This window comes from Seriola lalandi, unplaced genomic scaffold, assembly GCF_002814215.2.
Source record: "Seriola lalandi dorsalis isolate HSWRI2012SDOR001 ecotype SW California unplaced genomic scaffold, Sedor1 jcf7180002054371, whole genome shotgun sequence".
NCBI lineage: Eukaryota > Metazoa > Chordata > Actinopteri > Carangiformes > Carangidae > Seriola > Seriola lalandi.
The window spans coordinates 909,715-925,886 of record NW_019524924.1 but is presented as its reverse complement, the minus strand read 5'-3'; the positions used below and the strand labels follow the sequence as shown (position 1 = coordinate 925,886).

Here is a 16,172-nt window from a genome sequence, read left to right as displayed (position 1 = left end):
ACAGAGGATGAAGTATTGGGGACTATAGTGGGTCAAGACGGCCCTTGCCTAAAAACAGCTATCCTTGTACTGACCAATACAGGAAGAAAATAGCATCCAGACACTTCTCCCCTTCTCCCTCCCTTTAATATCTTCACTAAAAATAGAGCAGGCGGATTGCTGATCTTTATCGGGAACTGGAGAGTAAAAAAAATAAAAGTCTATTGGAAAGCCAAGGTCCTTGGCTAGTCCATTTTCCCCAAGTAGAGCCACAGTATCAGTCCCAGAGGGGGCTGGAGGCTAGACAAGTGGCCTTGGCTGGTTCCAATTCAGGTTCACTATAACATCAATCAGAAATGCAGGAATGGAGTATGATACGATAATGTTCAATGTTTCCTAAGTAGAGGACCGAGTGAAAAGAAAAGCCAGTTCCAGTGTCTTATTTCAAACTATATAAAATAGGAAGAGCGATGCTCAGTAAAATAAAAACATAATCTAGGCCACAGCAGAGGGCAGATTCTTCATATTCATTACAAGAAGCTGGAACTGATATGGAAAATGAGACAAAAGTTTTGGTCAACAGAAAAAAAAGACGACGAGTAAATGATTGTATCATAGTGTGAGTTTCAGAGAAATTGACTGGATGATTATTAATACTACTGAAATGAATCCCTTGCTCTGAACTGCAGAGCAGTGCCCTTGGCAGACGGAGGCAAGGAGATTTTTCAGTCTGAACTTTCGGCACCGTCCTGCACAGATTGTCTGCTGGGTTTATATCTGATGAAGCACAATACCTCCGCCTCCCTCCCAGAAGTCTGACAACACAATCCTGCTGACTTTGAAGACAACTTGGGAGACAAAAGGACAGATCTTCGTCTGAGGGCTGAAATAAAAACTCTGCTCTCTCAAATGTCCCTTCAAATAATGACAAATGAAATGCTTACATGCCAAGATCTTATTCTGTGACAGTAAGAGGGAAACATGGCGCTATGGGAAGGCCCAGTGAACTGTCTAACATTTTTCCAAACAAATAAATAAATAAAAAATAGATTGATCACCTTCAGTTATGACCACATTCTTATCACATAACTAGACATTTGTTTAAAGAGATATTCCAGTATCGTATTGCATTTCTGTAAAGTTGGAAAACTCAGATGAAACAAAGGAAGGTCAAAATCGATGCAGCAGAGGTTGAAATATCCTCACTTTTAATCCTCCAAAAATACTCAGTCCTATATTTCCCATGATGGGCGTCTTTTCTTTCGAGCCTCCCTGCTTGTTAAACTTCCACATCTTTTAACATAGCCTCTCTGCCATACATCTGTAGAAACTAGACTATTAAAACGACAATAATCCTGATCGCATTATCAGGTGTAAAATACGTGTGTGAAATCTTTGAAGCTGCCCTTCCTCAATAATCATTTGCAAATCCTATTTTTTCAAAACTTTACCTCCAGTTTCACCAGTTGCTTCTGTGAAGCTGCAGCAGAAGAAGCACAGTTCAGGTTTCTCACAACTTCACCTGCTTCCAACCTAAAAGTGCAGAGTTCAAAACTCCAAAAACACTTCAAGTATATAGAAAAACTTTATAATTACTTATGGGCTGAAGCCAAAACGCACAGTCTAATAACAGAGCTGCAGCAGTAGGTAATAGTGGGTTAGCATTAGAAGTAACTTAATACACCTCTGATAAGAGAGTAAATAAGAGATAAATTCAACTGGATTACATGCTTGTAATGTGGTAGGTAAACTCTGGTAGGCAGACTAACAATGAATGCTACTATGTAGAGAGGTGATTACATAATGTACATACACGGAATATATATTGCCTACCATAAACGGTATCAAAATCTGTGTTTAAAGATTACACCTGTAACAGTCTTCCTTCCGGCCTAGTGCTTTGCCTTTCTTGGTGCCACAAACTGAAACTGTAGGAGAGAACATTATCGCATCAACTGCTTGTTTGTATTCCAAGCAAGCGAGAATGGAGACCCATTAAAAACTCCATGGGGTACCTTTAATGAGATAATCTGCACTTTTTATGTCTTTAAAAAGGTCCCATATTTCTGCTGTGTTTTATTTGAAGTGCTGATCCATCAGAAGGTATATTTGAGGTTTTAAGAACCAAATATCATGTCAATGTAGTTTTATATCTCCTCTCAGGCTTCTCTCTGGAGCTCTAGTAACAACAGGTCAGTGTCTCTCTTCTGTGAAAGTAGCTTGAGGCATGGCTGAGAGCAGGTGACTGCTTAGTTATGACATCATTAAGTTCAAGAAGTCCTGACGGCTGGTTTGAAGGCTCAGTTTCTGAATACAGGCTGTGTGCATTTCTCTGTGGACTGAGCACTGATACTTTCACAGTATTAATACAGAACTTAGACCTGATCTATAATCAAACAACACATGGACATCTGCCTTTATACTATATGGGAGCTTCAAGAAAAATGGACAATAAAGTTCATTTCCTGTAAGAGCGAGCTATCATAGATTTTACATTTTGAGAACACAAAGCACAGCAGGGTGCAGACCAGTTTCAATACAAGTCTGTTCTAATTGAGCACAACATTTCTCATTTTGTTCTCCACATATTTAGATTTATGTTGCTCAGGTGAAAACAGCTGACAATATTTGGGGACTAAAGTATGATAGTAGCCCATCACTGAAGCACTTACTGCAGCCAACAATTACTGCCATCTCGTCAGACTGATCAAAAAGCATGTAAACTGCCTCAAAAAATACATTACGCTCTGCTAAATGTGCTTTTAAACATTTGAGTCGTTACACATAAAACATTTTAAATACCCTTGAGGATGTTTTTGGTGAGATTGGAAGTCCACTGTAGCCCTGAAGGGAGTAGTGGAAGGAATTAAGTTTTTTTTTGTAGCGCAGGCAGGCTATGCTACCAACACTTTCAACTCCATTCATAACCATGCAGTACAATAAAAAACAAATTATCCTGCTAACCACAGGCCCATGGATGGAATTAGGCAGAAATCCCAGTGGAAGAAAATTGAGCTGATTAAATGTTGAGAGAGCCGAGCTAATTTGTGATGAATCCCAGATCTTTTTCCTGCGCTGCATGAGAGGAAGTCATTTATAAAGTCTGTATGTCTAATTATAAGTTTTGATTAGAGGAGGGTGGTTTATTTCACCAGGACACATTTTGAAAATACTTAAGGTTTGTTGGAATTAATGCAGAAGGGAGCATGTATTACAGTTTGATATTTATTGCTCACTCACGTTCAGTGCTCAATGATTTTCTGAGTTTGCCTGCCTTTAAATGAATCTATTTTCAATCTATTTTCCACATGAAATAAATTAAGTGTGAGTATTTCTCATGCTGACGTATGCTACAGAAACAGTAAGCCTTAGCCACCCAGCAAACAGAGATACCCAGAGATAAGATTTGATCTTACTGTGTTCCTGTGGCGCCATCTGCAGGTAACAGGGGGGAGCTTCAGCTCTGCCTGTAGCTTGAATCCACATCAGGGACCACATGCTGACTCTGGCTCTGTTGATGCAAACAAGAGGACTGAGAGCTTCCAGATGGAGTAGGATGACTGAACTGATGACTGAGTTATCTGAGCCTTAATAATAGACCCATTTATTGACTTTTATTAAATCTTCTGATGCTTGCCTTTGTGGATGGCCCTTGCTTATCACAGCTACAGAAAGCAGCATGAGTGTAAACTGTACTCAAGAGCTGTGATCAAATTCAAAAGCTCTCATTTCCTGACCACTTTTCCTCGATGTCAGGGAAAATTCATAATGACTTTGGAATGGACGACTGCGCTGCAGAGAGAATCCAACTACACTTTCAGGAATTTTTTTTAAAGCAACTTTATTCATAACACAAGGATCATATACAGCCTACCTACTCCTTTCTTTACAACAATCATAAAACAAACAGGATTGAAATGTTGAAGCAAGATAATATGAAAGAACTATACAATTAGAAAGAGTTGAGCCCAGTAGAGGCCAGAATTAATTAATCTAGACAAACAGGCTTTAGAGAGTTTTGACTTTTTTATACATTTGTTAAGTAAAGAAAATTTATTTTTAGTGCAGTGAGCGGTTTTGAAATGGCATTATGTGTCGATTGTTATGACTATGATAAAGATGATATACCTGCTTTTCATGATGACTCCTAACTGGATCATACAAGGATTTCCATTAGGTTCATGTCAAACATAAAACTGTTTCTCGGTTGTTTCTACATTTACATAACTCTGCCGTGATGAAAACTACAATTGTTCAAACAATGGTTTTAAATGCTGGCACAGCAAGGCATTGAGGGGCAGCATTTTCTTCAATCCTTTCGTAAAGGAAGCTCCATTGTTTCCTATGCTAAAAGGAGATAAGGAAGGGAGCGCTCACTTAGAGAACTGGACCAGCTCTTATCATGGCTGCCGCTGAGATACTTTTGGATCATTTGAAAAAGGAGCTTTGATACTTCCCATCTTCCTACGAAAGGAAAGGAGATAATGCTGTCCCTCTTTGCTGCAGCAACATTAAGACGATGCACCATTGTACTTCCACCACAGCAGACCCATGTTTCATGTATGTGACACTTTTGGATATCCTTGCATGATTGTCTGAGCTCCAAATCCATAAATATAGATTTCTTCTCCTTCAAATACAGGAGTCATTTTGAAGAACAAGCATATTGAATTTCTAAATGACAATATCATCATCACAACAATATACTATATAAATAAACGTTTATTTTAATGGTTCAACTCTTTCTACTTAGACAGTCATATTATTTCAACATTTCAATTCTGTTTGTTTTGCGTTTGTGGTTAGGAATGGAGTATTTATCATATGTTATAAATAAATTGGTCAAAAAAATAGTCCAGTGCAAGTGCAGTCAGATTATCTAAGCAGCGCGGTTGTCTTGTCTGTTTCCTAAGTACTTATGAAGTCTCCTCCACATCTTTCCTTGACCTCATGGCGTTGCCCATCTAAGTCAAGGAGAAGTGGTTAGGATAGGAGGTTATATTGACTTTTCGACCACAGCCCAGCACTGCACCGACTAGCTAGTCAACATATTAAAATATTTACTACGTCAGAGTTAGTAGAGAGCGAAGCAGAGCTAATTGCTAACAGAATATTTAACTTACATTCATCAGGTGGCTGGAAACACGACCTCACATTGAATGCTAATGTTGCTCTCTGTCTGCAGGACGTGTACGTCTAAGCTAAGTGTGTGCTAACACGCCGTACCTATTAAGAAGGCGGTCAGGTGCAGCTAATTTAACGTTTATTGGTATGAGTTTACTGACCTCACGCGATTTCCATTGTCTCTCTGCTTAATGCTGCTTAATGTTAGCGATTAGAAAAGATTAAATTTAGGTTTACGAGCCTTAAAAAGCGTATGAGCTTCTGTATTATTAGGCACCAACTTGGATATATGTCAGAAAATCACCCAACTAGGCTTCTTGGACACTGACATGTTGGAAATACTTAATTATGAAGACTCCTTAATGTCTTGAACGCAGCATCAATTTATAGTAATCAGAATAACTAAAAACACCTGTGTGGATTTCCTCAACCTTGAAATTTCTAAATTGCATTAAGTCTCCAACATATTTATGAAATTTAAATCTTAATTTTAATTAATATGACCTTTCTGACCACTAAATACAAATTATTAGGAAACACTGGAGGAAGGTGGTCATATTTAAAACTAGTGGCAAACAACATCTCTAGTATTAGTAAACTCAGTTTTATAAATCTATTGTGGTTAAAGCTTAATAACCTCCTGCTTTTAAATGTCATCCAGACCAACAGCATCACTTTTTTTTTAAACTTTATTTTCTACTAAGGCAAGCTGAGTTTTTTTTCCCACTCAACTCGCACATGAAACATACAACATTGAACACAGAAAGCTAACTACGCTTAAAGGGAAAGAAATCTAACAAAAACATTTCCAAAATAATTTAAGGCAAAGGTTTGTGGTGTGGATACATTGGCTATAATTTCAATGTGTAAAACTTAGTGTCAGGTGAAGACAGTGAAAATATGAGGCAGAGGGAAACATCCTCTGCAGTGTACCAGATCAAATATTTCATCCCAAATAAGGCAATGATTTGTGGGCTGCACAATGATAAGACTGGGTAGTATATTATCATACGATAAACTCTACAATACAGGGAAATCTAATTTTGTCAAAAATGATAACTACAACTATTTAATTGTGATTTTTACCACATTTTACTACATAAGCATTTGGGCTACTATCATATACTGCAAAGTTAAATGAAATTATGAATTCGCAATTGTGCTTTGCTAATCTGTAACAGACAGGGACGTACAGATTAATGAATAATGTTACTCTGGTGCTACTGTATCTGTATTAACAGTCATGAATGTACTGTTAGGTGTTAACTGATCTTAGCACATATTAAAACGACCTAAATTTGTTAATTACATTTGGAAATTTTGAGACGTACCCTGATAGTAGTGAACAACCTTAAAGCCTCACCACAGTAACTTCCCACATGGATTTTAAATCACATTTTCAAAAGAAAGATAGAAATATAAGGCAAAAGTGACGACTGATTCGGTTCTATGGTAGTGGTATCCAATAAATATCTAACAAACAAAACAAACACATCCAAAAGAATTCTTATCAACAAAACTAATGTAACATTGAAGCTGTAGTAATGCTGACTGTGAATTCACGTTTCTGGCTGATCAGATGATTGTCATTCTCCGTGTGAATGAATAAATGAAAACATCATGCAGTCACACATTGTGCAGGCAAAACAGTTACAGAAAATAAAACGCACAAATATGATTTGATGTATCAACAACATGCCACACTTCTAAAATGTATGTTATGATATCCTACAGTCTGAGTAGGTTCATCACATCCAGCAGCATTAATGTCAATCCCTTTATGATAAAAAAAAAAGAAAAAAAAGAATTTAGTATATATTAAAAATAAAAAAGATAATTAACATTTTTATGGTAAAAACCTTTATGCATTTTGTCATGAATTTGATTGACACTAGTTGGATTGCTGTCATTCCCATAGCAACCTGAGGGTGAGAGCACAGGACGGTGCAGCGTGAAGATGCAACACTGACAGCAACTTTCCTGTAGACTAACAGACAGGGAAGTGTATGTGGTATTTATCATGGTGAAATCATGATGTCAACAGACCTTTCTCATAGCAGACATTTCACTTGTTATAGCAGGAAACAAACATTAATAATGTTTTGTTTCAGTAAGACATGTCAGTGAGCATGAATTCACATCAACATCTGGACCTGAATGGAATGCAGCCATGTTAGGAATTGCATCTGTGTCTGACGATGAGAAAGGAACCGTAAAGGCAAACTAGTAGTAACAGATTCCATTGGATTATATATGCATTAAATGTTTGGCATTTTCTAACAAGGTGCAAACCTAAACTCATGACAGTGACAGTGTTTGTAACCAAAACTGTACATAAAGTAGTTTCATTCCAAAATCAGGGAAGTTTAAAAAGGTGATAACTAGTGTTACAAAATGACTGACAACATGAAAGTACAGGACATCAGGGCTCTATTCTCCTGTCAGCACAAAGACTGAAGATACCCTGTGGTTTGCACGTCTCGTCTGTATTTTGGTGCCCAGTGCTAAAGTGAGAGGAGCAGCAGGAGTCCCATGCAGATAAGGCAAAAAGAAAAGATCATATGTCTGCGGAACTGGGGACAGATGTGTAAACCGCGTTTGCACAAAAATAGTTTCCCTCAAATGAACTGGGATTTCGAAAAATCAGCCTGTGTGGTAAGAATGCGTGCACATCAAACATGCGCACGTTTCAAAGAGTGATCTTTTACAGAAGTCTCTGTAGGCAACTGGGACAGACTGAGACAGCTGCACCCCCAAAAAACACACCACCCCATCTGACCAACATGAGAAACATTCATTCTAACAAATTTTATTTCTCCTATTATTATTCTCCATCTTACTTCAATATGGGGGATAATCATGCTCTCGTGTAGTTTTGGAACTACAGTTCCCATATTTCGGGGGAATGTCAACAGGAAGTATGTTGCAGTGGAGTCAGTTTTCAGTCTGTATTTTCTGTTTACAGTGTACTCATGGATGTACAGATAATTATCACTGGATTAATCTGACACTGAGGAAACTTTAACATGATCATACTCGGGCCAGTGCTGTAGTTCCAAGGAGAGTGTTCACTCTGATTTCTCTCTATTTATGGATGTTTATTAGTGATGAATGATGGACATTGCAAACGATATTCTCAGGAAGCTTACCTCACACTATATCTAAAAATGTGCATCGTCTGTGTGTTTAGATTTCCAGTTTCAAATTGCAGTAAACAGCTGCTCAGGCACTGTTTTTTAATCCCCTCCATGAGTGTGTAGCAGCCATTGCTGACTGTGATGATAAGCAGGCCCAATCAGAAGTCAGCTAACAACTAACTTCCTGTTGTTTTCAGAAGTCCAGCATGCACCAGTCCCTTTCATTTCACACAGTATCTTTGCCTCTGTGTCTGTCACCTCCCCTTCCACTCCTCTGCTCACCCCTGTGGACCCGAGCTGCACAGTTTGTAAACCTGAGATACAGCATTTAAAAATACAACCTTAATGCAACTGCAGCAGGAATGTGATGGACACAGTGTGTACTGAGCATGGCTAGATTATTGACATCAATGGTTGTAGATTAATGGGTGATTTTTACTAATATCCGTCATCCATCAGTGCTACAAATCAAGTTACTTTGTGGACTGCACCACATTATTTTCCTGTAAGTCACTACAAATGAAAATTCAACTTTAAACTGTGATTAGCAAAACTGTTAAATAGGAACGAGTAAGATGACCAACCACCCAATCTATTTCAACCAGCCCTTCTGCTCTCTGCTCATAGATGACCTTGTGTACATGATCTACAGTTTGTGCTGATCTTTGTGACTGGAACAGGAAAATACAGCCCTGTGTGTTTAATTAGACGCATTTCCTTATGAAATTATTGTTGCTTATTAATGCATCAGGGCGAGTGTCCATATAGTGTTTTTTTTCTTTTCTTTTCAGTTGTTCCCAGTGAGGAGCGAGTGCATCCTTTGCATGCTGCCGGCTTCTCAGAGTGCTCGTCCTTCTTCGTGCGGCTACTCCGAGCGCTTCAAGTTGAAGATCTCCGAACTGGTGTCATCACTGTAGCTCCTTTTCAGGCAACCAACGAGATGGGGCGGGACTCATCGCCATGGTGACCAAGAAAATGTAGGAGAAGCTTGTTCTGACTGTATCATATGTCAGACAGAAACTATCAGAACAAAATGTTTTGCCTAAAACAGGCGTGGACGAGGCGATGATAATCACCGTGTTGTTGTCTCCACCGGGTCGTGTCATGCACCAACATCCTCCTCGCACTGAGCGGCGACGAGCTCATCCATACAAGCTGCGAGTGCAACGATCCTCCGGTTGGTGCTCATGGTGAAAAAAACAATGTCAAACTAATAGTACCGAAAAGCAAAGTGGCGATGCTCGTCTGTCATACAACAGCAGTGGTGATATGTTGTCAAGATATTGTTGTCATAGAAACAAAACACACATACAGTGTTTCTGCGATGAGGTGCTCCCCAGCTCGCTGCCAGCACGTCTCTGCCAGAGGAAAACACTATATGGACACACACTCTTATTCTCTGGTGAATAAGTACACAGCATGGAGGGAAAGCCTTTCAGATAATAAATATTCAGAATAATCTATCACTTTTCTATACAGTGCAGAAGTCCTGCAGTACAGTCATTCAGGCCTGTTGCGTCGCCTGAGGCCGGACACAGGCAACACCTCCTCACTGTTTGGCTCATGAGAGTCCTCTAGTGAAGGCATGAGCTCACAGTCCTCCACTTGTTCTTCCTCCTCTTCTGCTCTATCCTCCTCCTCTTCCTCCTCCAGCACATCTCCTTCTTTCTCCACCTCCCCGTCAGACTCCTCTGGTATGAGTTCCTTCATCTCTTCACCTTCTGTCGCAGCCTCATCTTTAGCTTCTGAATGCTTCTCATAGACTTTATCAGAGGCCTCTGCTGCTCCGCGGCTCTGCCCTTCCACCGGAGAAGCTTCAGCTGCCGAAGAGTCGCTGACCCCGAGGGACTCGATGAGGTGGTCCAGATTACGTTCGCAGGACGCCTCTGAAAGAGTCCAACAAGTAAGTAAATGATTATATTCTACTGATAATCAATACGTCATAAATTCTCTACTACAAGCCATTAATGTCCCATAAGGCCAGTTGCTAAAAAGTCACCTTTTTTCTCACAGCTCACACAATAAATTCTGTTTAATGCACATTTCCACATCACTAATCAGTGAAACAACAGTGAAACATACAGGTCATACTCTGCTGCTCTGAGTCTCTGTTTAATCAGAAACACTGTTTTCATTCACTGATTCAATCCAGTCGCTCCTTCGCTGCCATTTTTCAAGCTCCTTTAAGTGACGATCAATGAAACTGATCTGCAGAGTAATACAGTGTGCGCTGTATGTGTGTATGTGTGTAGGAATACCGTCGCTCCAAAGGAAAGGGCTGGTTGACAGCAAGATAAAGAGGTGAAAATATTCAAAATAAATCATACACAAACTGTTTCTGTGGGTATTTTTTTAAGTGGCTCAAACACATGTTTTTGCTGAGCCCGTCCACAGCACCACGTCACTCGGCTTCTGTGCCCGTGCTCCTGCTGCGTCTCCAAACCGGGAGAGTGCTGATCCGACTCTACTGTCGCTTTAACATGAAACACTGCAGGAAGTGTTGAGTTAAAAAAAAAAAAAAAAAGCAGCAGGAAACAATCCCTCAGTAAACTGTAAAGCACCAGAGTGGCGAGTGTGACATGACTACAGCGGAATATTGTGTGCATAAACGGAAATGATCAAAACAGTTAAATGGACTTTACATTAAACAGCATCAACAGCCAATTAAAACAGACGGAGATCAGGCTTCTTACTAAACTATGGTAACACAAACTTCAACAAACTAAAGCTTGTTTGCAATAAAAAGGAAGGTTAATGGGAAAGTGCATGCACTACACAGTGTGCAAATGTTTATACACTTAGTGACAGAGGTCTGGTTTCCTCCCTCTGCACACACATCAGGTGAGACTCGTCCTGCTGGTTTCTCTGATCAACCAACATGATTTTAATACACAACCTCAGGTCACCAAACCACAGGCTTCATGCAAAACACGTCAGTCCAGCTGCTCTGAAGACAAGTGAGACTTCACAGACTCATGATCGGCCCGTTTTTTTTTGCAGATTTGACTTAAACCACATTCATGAGTGTAAACTTGGATGCAAAACACTTTTCTAGAGATGCGAATCAGTGTGGCAGCTCAAAGTTGAATTTCAAATTGTGGTTCATCATAACAAGACATGCAACAGTGATGACACACTGACAGCAAGCTGTGACTGCAGCATGAGGCACGGCTGCGTTATCAATATCTTTTTATACAGGCTGCAGTGAAGTTAGCATATTGCATGTGCCTGATCACTGAGCACCGGATGAGTCTGCAGTGTGAACACAGTCAGAAACAGTAGATCAGCCCACCGTTGATGTTCAGGGGGGGGCAGTCCATCCCTCTCTTCTTCATCAGGTACCGGATGGTTTGTAGCTGAGACATAATCTCATTCTTCTGGTCCTGGGCCACTGACTTCACACTGCAGAGGGATGACAAGTGAAAAGAGGAGCCACTCTGAGCATGTACGAAGAACTGTGCCCTTTAAGTGGTGCAGACAGATAATGTTACAGGAATCAATCAAGTATACATTATTAACAACAGGGTGAATGTGGGAAAATATAATGACATGTTATAAACAGTGGAAAACAGTGATATTAGTGGAATGTAAATACCAAGTCACATATGTAATCAAACCAGGTTCACACGCACATCCTAAAGGATAAAACACACTGTTGGTCTCGCCGCCCGACAACCAACGTCATATAGGTGCAGTGCTAGAAATTTTTTCAATAAGAAATTGTAGGTTCATTCTTCAAACAACAGTGACTTGGAGCGAACCCAACCATCTAATGAGCAGGTCTCTCACACTCACACACTCACACTCTCACACTCTCACACACAATATGGTTTATCCTTGTAGGAAGGGTTGGTTGTTTGCTCTTTGAGCCCAGCACCTGTGCGTGTACACCTGCAGTGCGTTCATGCAGTTAGCCTGAATTAGAAATCACAGGTGTACTCACTTCCTTGTTGCATTGCGGTTGTACTTTAGGGTGCTAATGTTCAATGTAGTCTATCTAACCTCTTTGTTTTTCATTATACGTATGCACAGTTGTGAACTGGGTTCTGTTGTATATACTGTAAGAGGTGCGTGGTGGGAGGTTAAGGGCAACTTTTTGACAGACAATACATTTATTTGCTGGTGCCCCCTTTGGCCAGGTTTTGTTTTGTTGTTACTAAATAAGCCGTGTATTCCTCTGTTCACCACTTCCTGGTCTCAGTTTCTATTTGTCATGTTACTGACTCCGCCGTCACTAGCCCACCTCAGGGACATGAGAGAAAATAATCTGCAGATTCATTGAAAATCAAGACGAGGTGCAGCCGTGGTTTAGTGCAGAATTACTGACTAGTGTTCAGGAGACAAATCACACTTCTGCTCTGCGTACCTAAGTGGCTGCCACCTCCATAAATACACACCAAACCCACCTGCCTCTCTGTCATTTACCTGCTCCTCACTCTCTCCCTTTTCTTTATTTCTGCTCTCTTTTTCCCCCTCAAGGAATTAGACTGAACCATTTCTTGCTGATAGTTAGATGAGAAGCATGTTTTGCGTATTGCCACTTGAAGTATTCATTTAAGGTTAATGAACTGCTTTAACTAACTACTCCTCATGAAATCCAAACTTTTATAGAACTGGAAATAATTCATTTTTTCCTACACTCTCTGCTCCATTTCCAGTTAAAATGACAATATTTATATTACATGTGTAAATTAGAAACGATGCAGACAGTAAAGTGGGGGCATCATGTTTCAGATATGTACACAAAGTATGACGACGAGGCGTTGCGTGCACACCTGGAGACCGAAGCATGTGAAAGCTGACACTCACCAGTTAGTGAGCGGGTCCAGCTGGGTGAGGATGGAGTTGAGCATCCTTTCTGTCTGTGCGAGTCTTTGTTCCAGCTCATTCAACTGGTTTTCTGCACAAAAACAAACAACTCTATATTTAAATTTCTCATGGTAACCAAATATGTGTGACCACAAAACACACACACACACATAGATATGCAGATATGCAAACAGTAATCGCAGTACACACCTGCCTCCACTGATTTTTTGGCCCCTTTTGCAAATTTGTCCCTTTGTGCCTGGTCATCTGCTGACTTGATCTGCGAGTTGAAAACAATGTGATTATACAATTACTGATGATTGTCATTCAAAAGGTGTAAATTCTCTTCATGTAATCAGATACTACAGGTACCATATACTGTTTGGCGGGTTGTAATTGTATTTAATATTTTACATTTAATTTTTAAGTTTGTTACATCTCTGCTGTCTGTGAGTTCACATTGAAGTGTTTCTCTATCTTACCTTCAGAAACTTGTAGGCCGCGAACACTCCCACCCCGATGGCGTAGAGTGGCATCAGTGTGAACACGTAGCCCTTGTTGCTGTTGGATTTGTACTTGTCATTCTTCAGTTCTTGCTCCATCAGCTTCTTCATCTGTTGCATGTTCTCAGGGGTCTGAGAGGAGCCGGGGGCGTTCACGCTGATGGGCTGGCCTCTGACTGCGCCCGGGCCTGGACCTGCTGCCACAGTTAAAACGACAGAGTTTCTCATTCATTTTTCAGCCTGAGTGCGAGTGTCTAAGGAAAGTCAGAATTAGCCTCTGTAACTTCTACAGAAGTTGAACCAGGACTTGTTTGTCAGCGTTCAAAAGACACAAAGCTCCCGTGGCATTTTAGCAGTGTGACAGTGTGACATGGTGAAACCCATCAACCAGTTTCACATGATCAACTTACCAGCCGTCTATAAAACGCATAAGATGTTCGAGCCATGTCACTCTCATATCTTACCACTCCACTGACCTCAGTCCGTCAAGTTGGTGACATTTAACCAACTTGGGCTTATGGGAAATGGTGTTCATTAAAAAGAACTTAAAACTGTCAAATAAATAACAATATGGTTGCAGACTACAATTCTTTATTTTTGAGGGAGCAAGTCATCACTCGCTTGCAGAGTGATTACATCATACATCAGTAGATATACCACAAAGAATGTATTTCTTGTTATGTCTTATTTTTCACTTTTCTGATGAAATTGGATCATTTTTTATTCTGCAGACTATTCTCTATAACCTGCATTCATGTGATGTTGGAATAATCAGAAAAATAGAGTTTCCGACTGGGAAACTTCACATAAACTTAACATTAAATTTTGGTACTTGACTTGCCAAATTGTTGACGTCCATACGCAGAAACAAGGCGGACAAAAGTAAATGTTTGACTGATGGGAAGAAACTTTTGATTAATAGTGCAAATTCACATATTGCAAATCAATTTTTTTTTAATCAACATTTAATTTTTAATATGGTTTTGGGTTTTAATTGTTAGCTGCTGTCTACACAGAGTGACCAAGAGTAGGTACAAAACTTATGTATTAGCAGGAACCCTAATAAGTAACACACATACTGGAAAAAGCTATCAATGTGTTTTACTGCACGTCTTCTTTGTAGCGCCCATGTTGTTTCCACATTCTGACTTAAAAGCACATGAACACACTGAAGTCAGAAGAATGACTTCCCAACTCTGAGGAGGGGGGGAAACTGGGAACAATCTAAGGAGCACATGAATGCACCATTACTTCTGGAACAGAACCAGGGAGTTCAAGTTTCACTTCTATAGGGCAGCTGGTATGTCCACTTCCATGCCAGGAGGTCCCTGATAGTCTGACATCAGGCAACAGATGCCCCACAGCTGTTGGAGCGCACCTGGCAAAGGCCACCAAAGCCACGCCAGAGAAGATCACTCCTCTACCCTGAGACTGGCTCCTCTGTGCCTGCACTCCGGCTGTGAGACTGAAATGTACAAATCCTGAAGAAACTAACTCTACATATGCATGCTTCCTTTCTGAAAAGAGGAAGTTAGATTACATCACAGTGAAAGGTCAAAATAAGGATAATGCCACCATCTAATGTTGATGCTGTTGTACACTTTAAGGAGACAGATGTGAGTGTTGGTGGATTCTGACTTTACTGTCCTACATCACTTGAACTGTGCGATTTAGCTAAATTGTATCTTTAACAGACTTCAGTGTTGGTGCACCATCGCACACTGAAATCCTTCTTCCGTGACAATAAAGTGAACATACAGTCTTTTGTCATGACTTTTATTTTGGGAAAACTTGTTGGTGCACACGGTGGCTAATGCAAACTGAAGAGACGAGTGCGCTCGAGGCAAAACGACACATATGAGAGGAGGCTCGTAGGAACCATGTTGTCTGTGGGAACATTTCCTACCTTTTCTGGTGTACCGAGGGTCAAATCTGGTTTCCTTCGCTCCGGTCCCGCCGCCTACGCCAAACAACCTCGGCAGGACGACAAACGTGAAGAGCACGGCCGTGAAAGCCAGGGCGACTTGTTGTGATGTTGACAAAACCATCCTACCGCGAAACACACTAACGGTACGAGACACCGGCCGGAAAACGCTGAAAGACGAGGCTGGAGGGGCTGGAGACGAGGAGGAAGCGTCAAGCTGTTAGCTGCCAATATACAATGAAAAATAACGTGACATTTGAGGTCTGACACCAGGCTGTTCGGCCCAAAACAGCTGTGCTCCACTCTGCTGCCACACAAGAACAACACTTCCGGGACAGGCGTTTCACAATAAAAGCGTTGACTGAAAAGGCTTTATTGACGTAAAAATAAAACTGGTCTGTGACAGAAAATGTTGTATTAACAGGGTTATTAATTAATATCGTATTTTATATTTATTGTGTATTATACATTTCATATTTGCAAACATTTCATACAATAAGAAACAAGCTGTGGTAGAAGTATTTTGAAATAACAATAAATAAATAAATAAATAAATAAATAAATAAATAAATAAATAAATAAATAAATAAATAAATAAATAACAATTTGGAGGAAAGCATTGGGAAAAGAATCATATAGACAGTGGTAGAAAACGTATCTCTTAAGTCATTGGTTCTTCATATGGTCTCCCCCTGA

At 40.2% G+C, this 16,172-nt stretch overlaps 1 protein-coding gene across 2 annotated transcripts; it reads right to left on the bottom strand.

Annotated features, from left to right (window-relative positions):
- Positions 1–5,774: 5,774 nt before the first annotated feature.
- Positions 5,775–15,779, bottom strand: LOC111656847 (uncharacterized). Of its 2 annotated transcripts, none has more exons than XM_023408740.2 (6): positions 15,459–15,779; positions 13,532–13,749; positions 13,260–13,329; positions 13,050–13,140; positions 11,533–11,642; positions 5,775–10,126 (listed from the first exon to the last, which is right to left on the bottom strand). In XM_023408740.2, the coding sequence occupies exons 1-6, from the start codon at positions 15,598–15,600 to the stop codon at positions 9,741–9,743; spliced, it is 1,017 nt and encodes a 338-aa protein (XP_023264508.1). In that variant the 5' UTR covers positions 15,601–15,779; the 3' UTR covers positions 5,775–9,740. The 2 variants fall into 2 exon arrangements, with proteins under 2 accessions (XP_023264508.1, XP_023264509.1); XM_023408741.2 differs by having other exon boundaries at positions 13,532–13,746.
- Between the last annotated feature and the right edge of the window lie 393 nt (positions 15,780–16,172).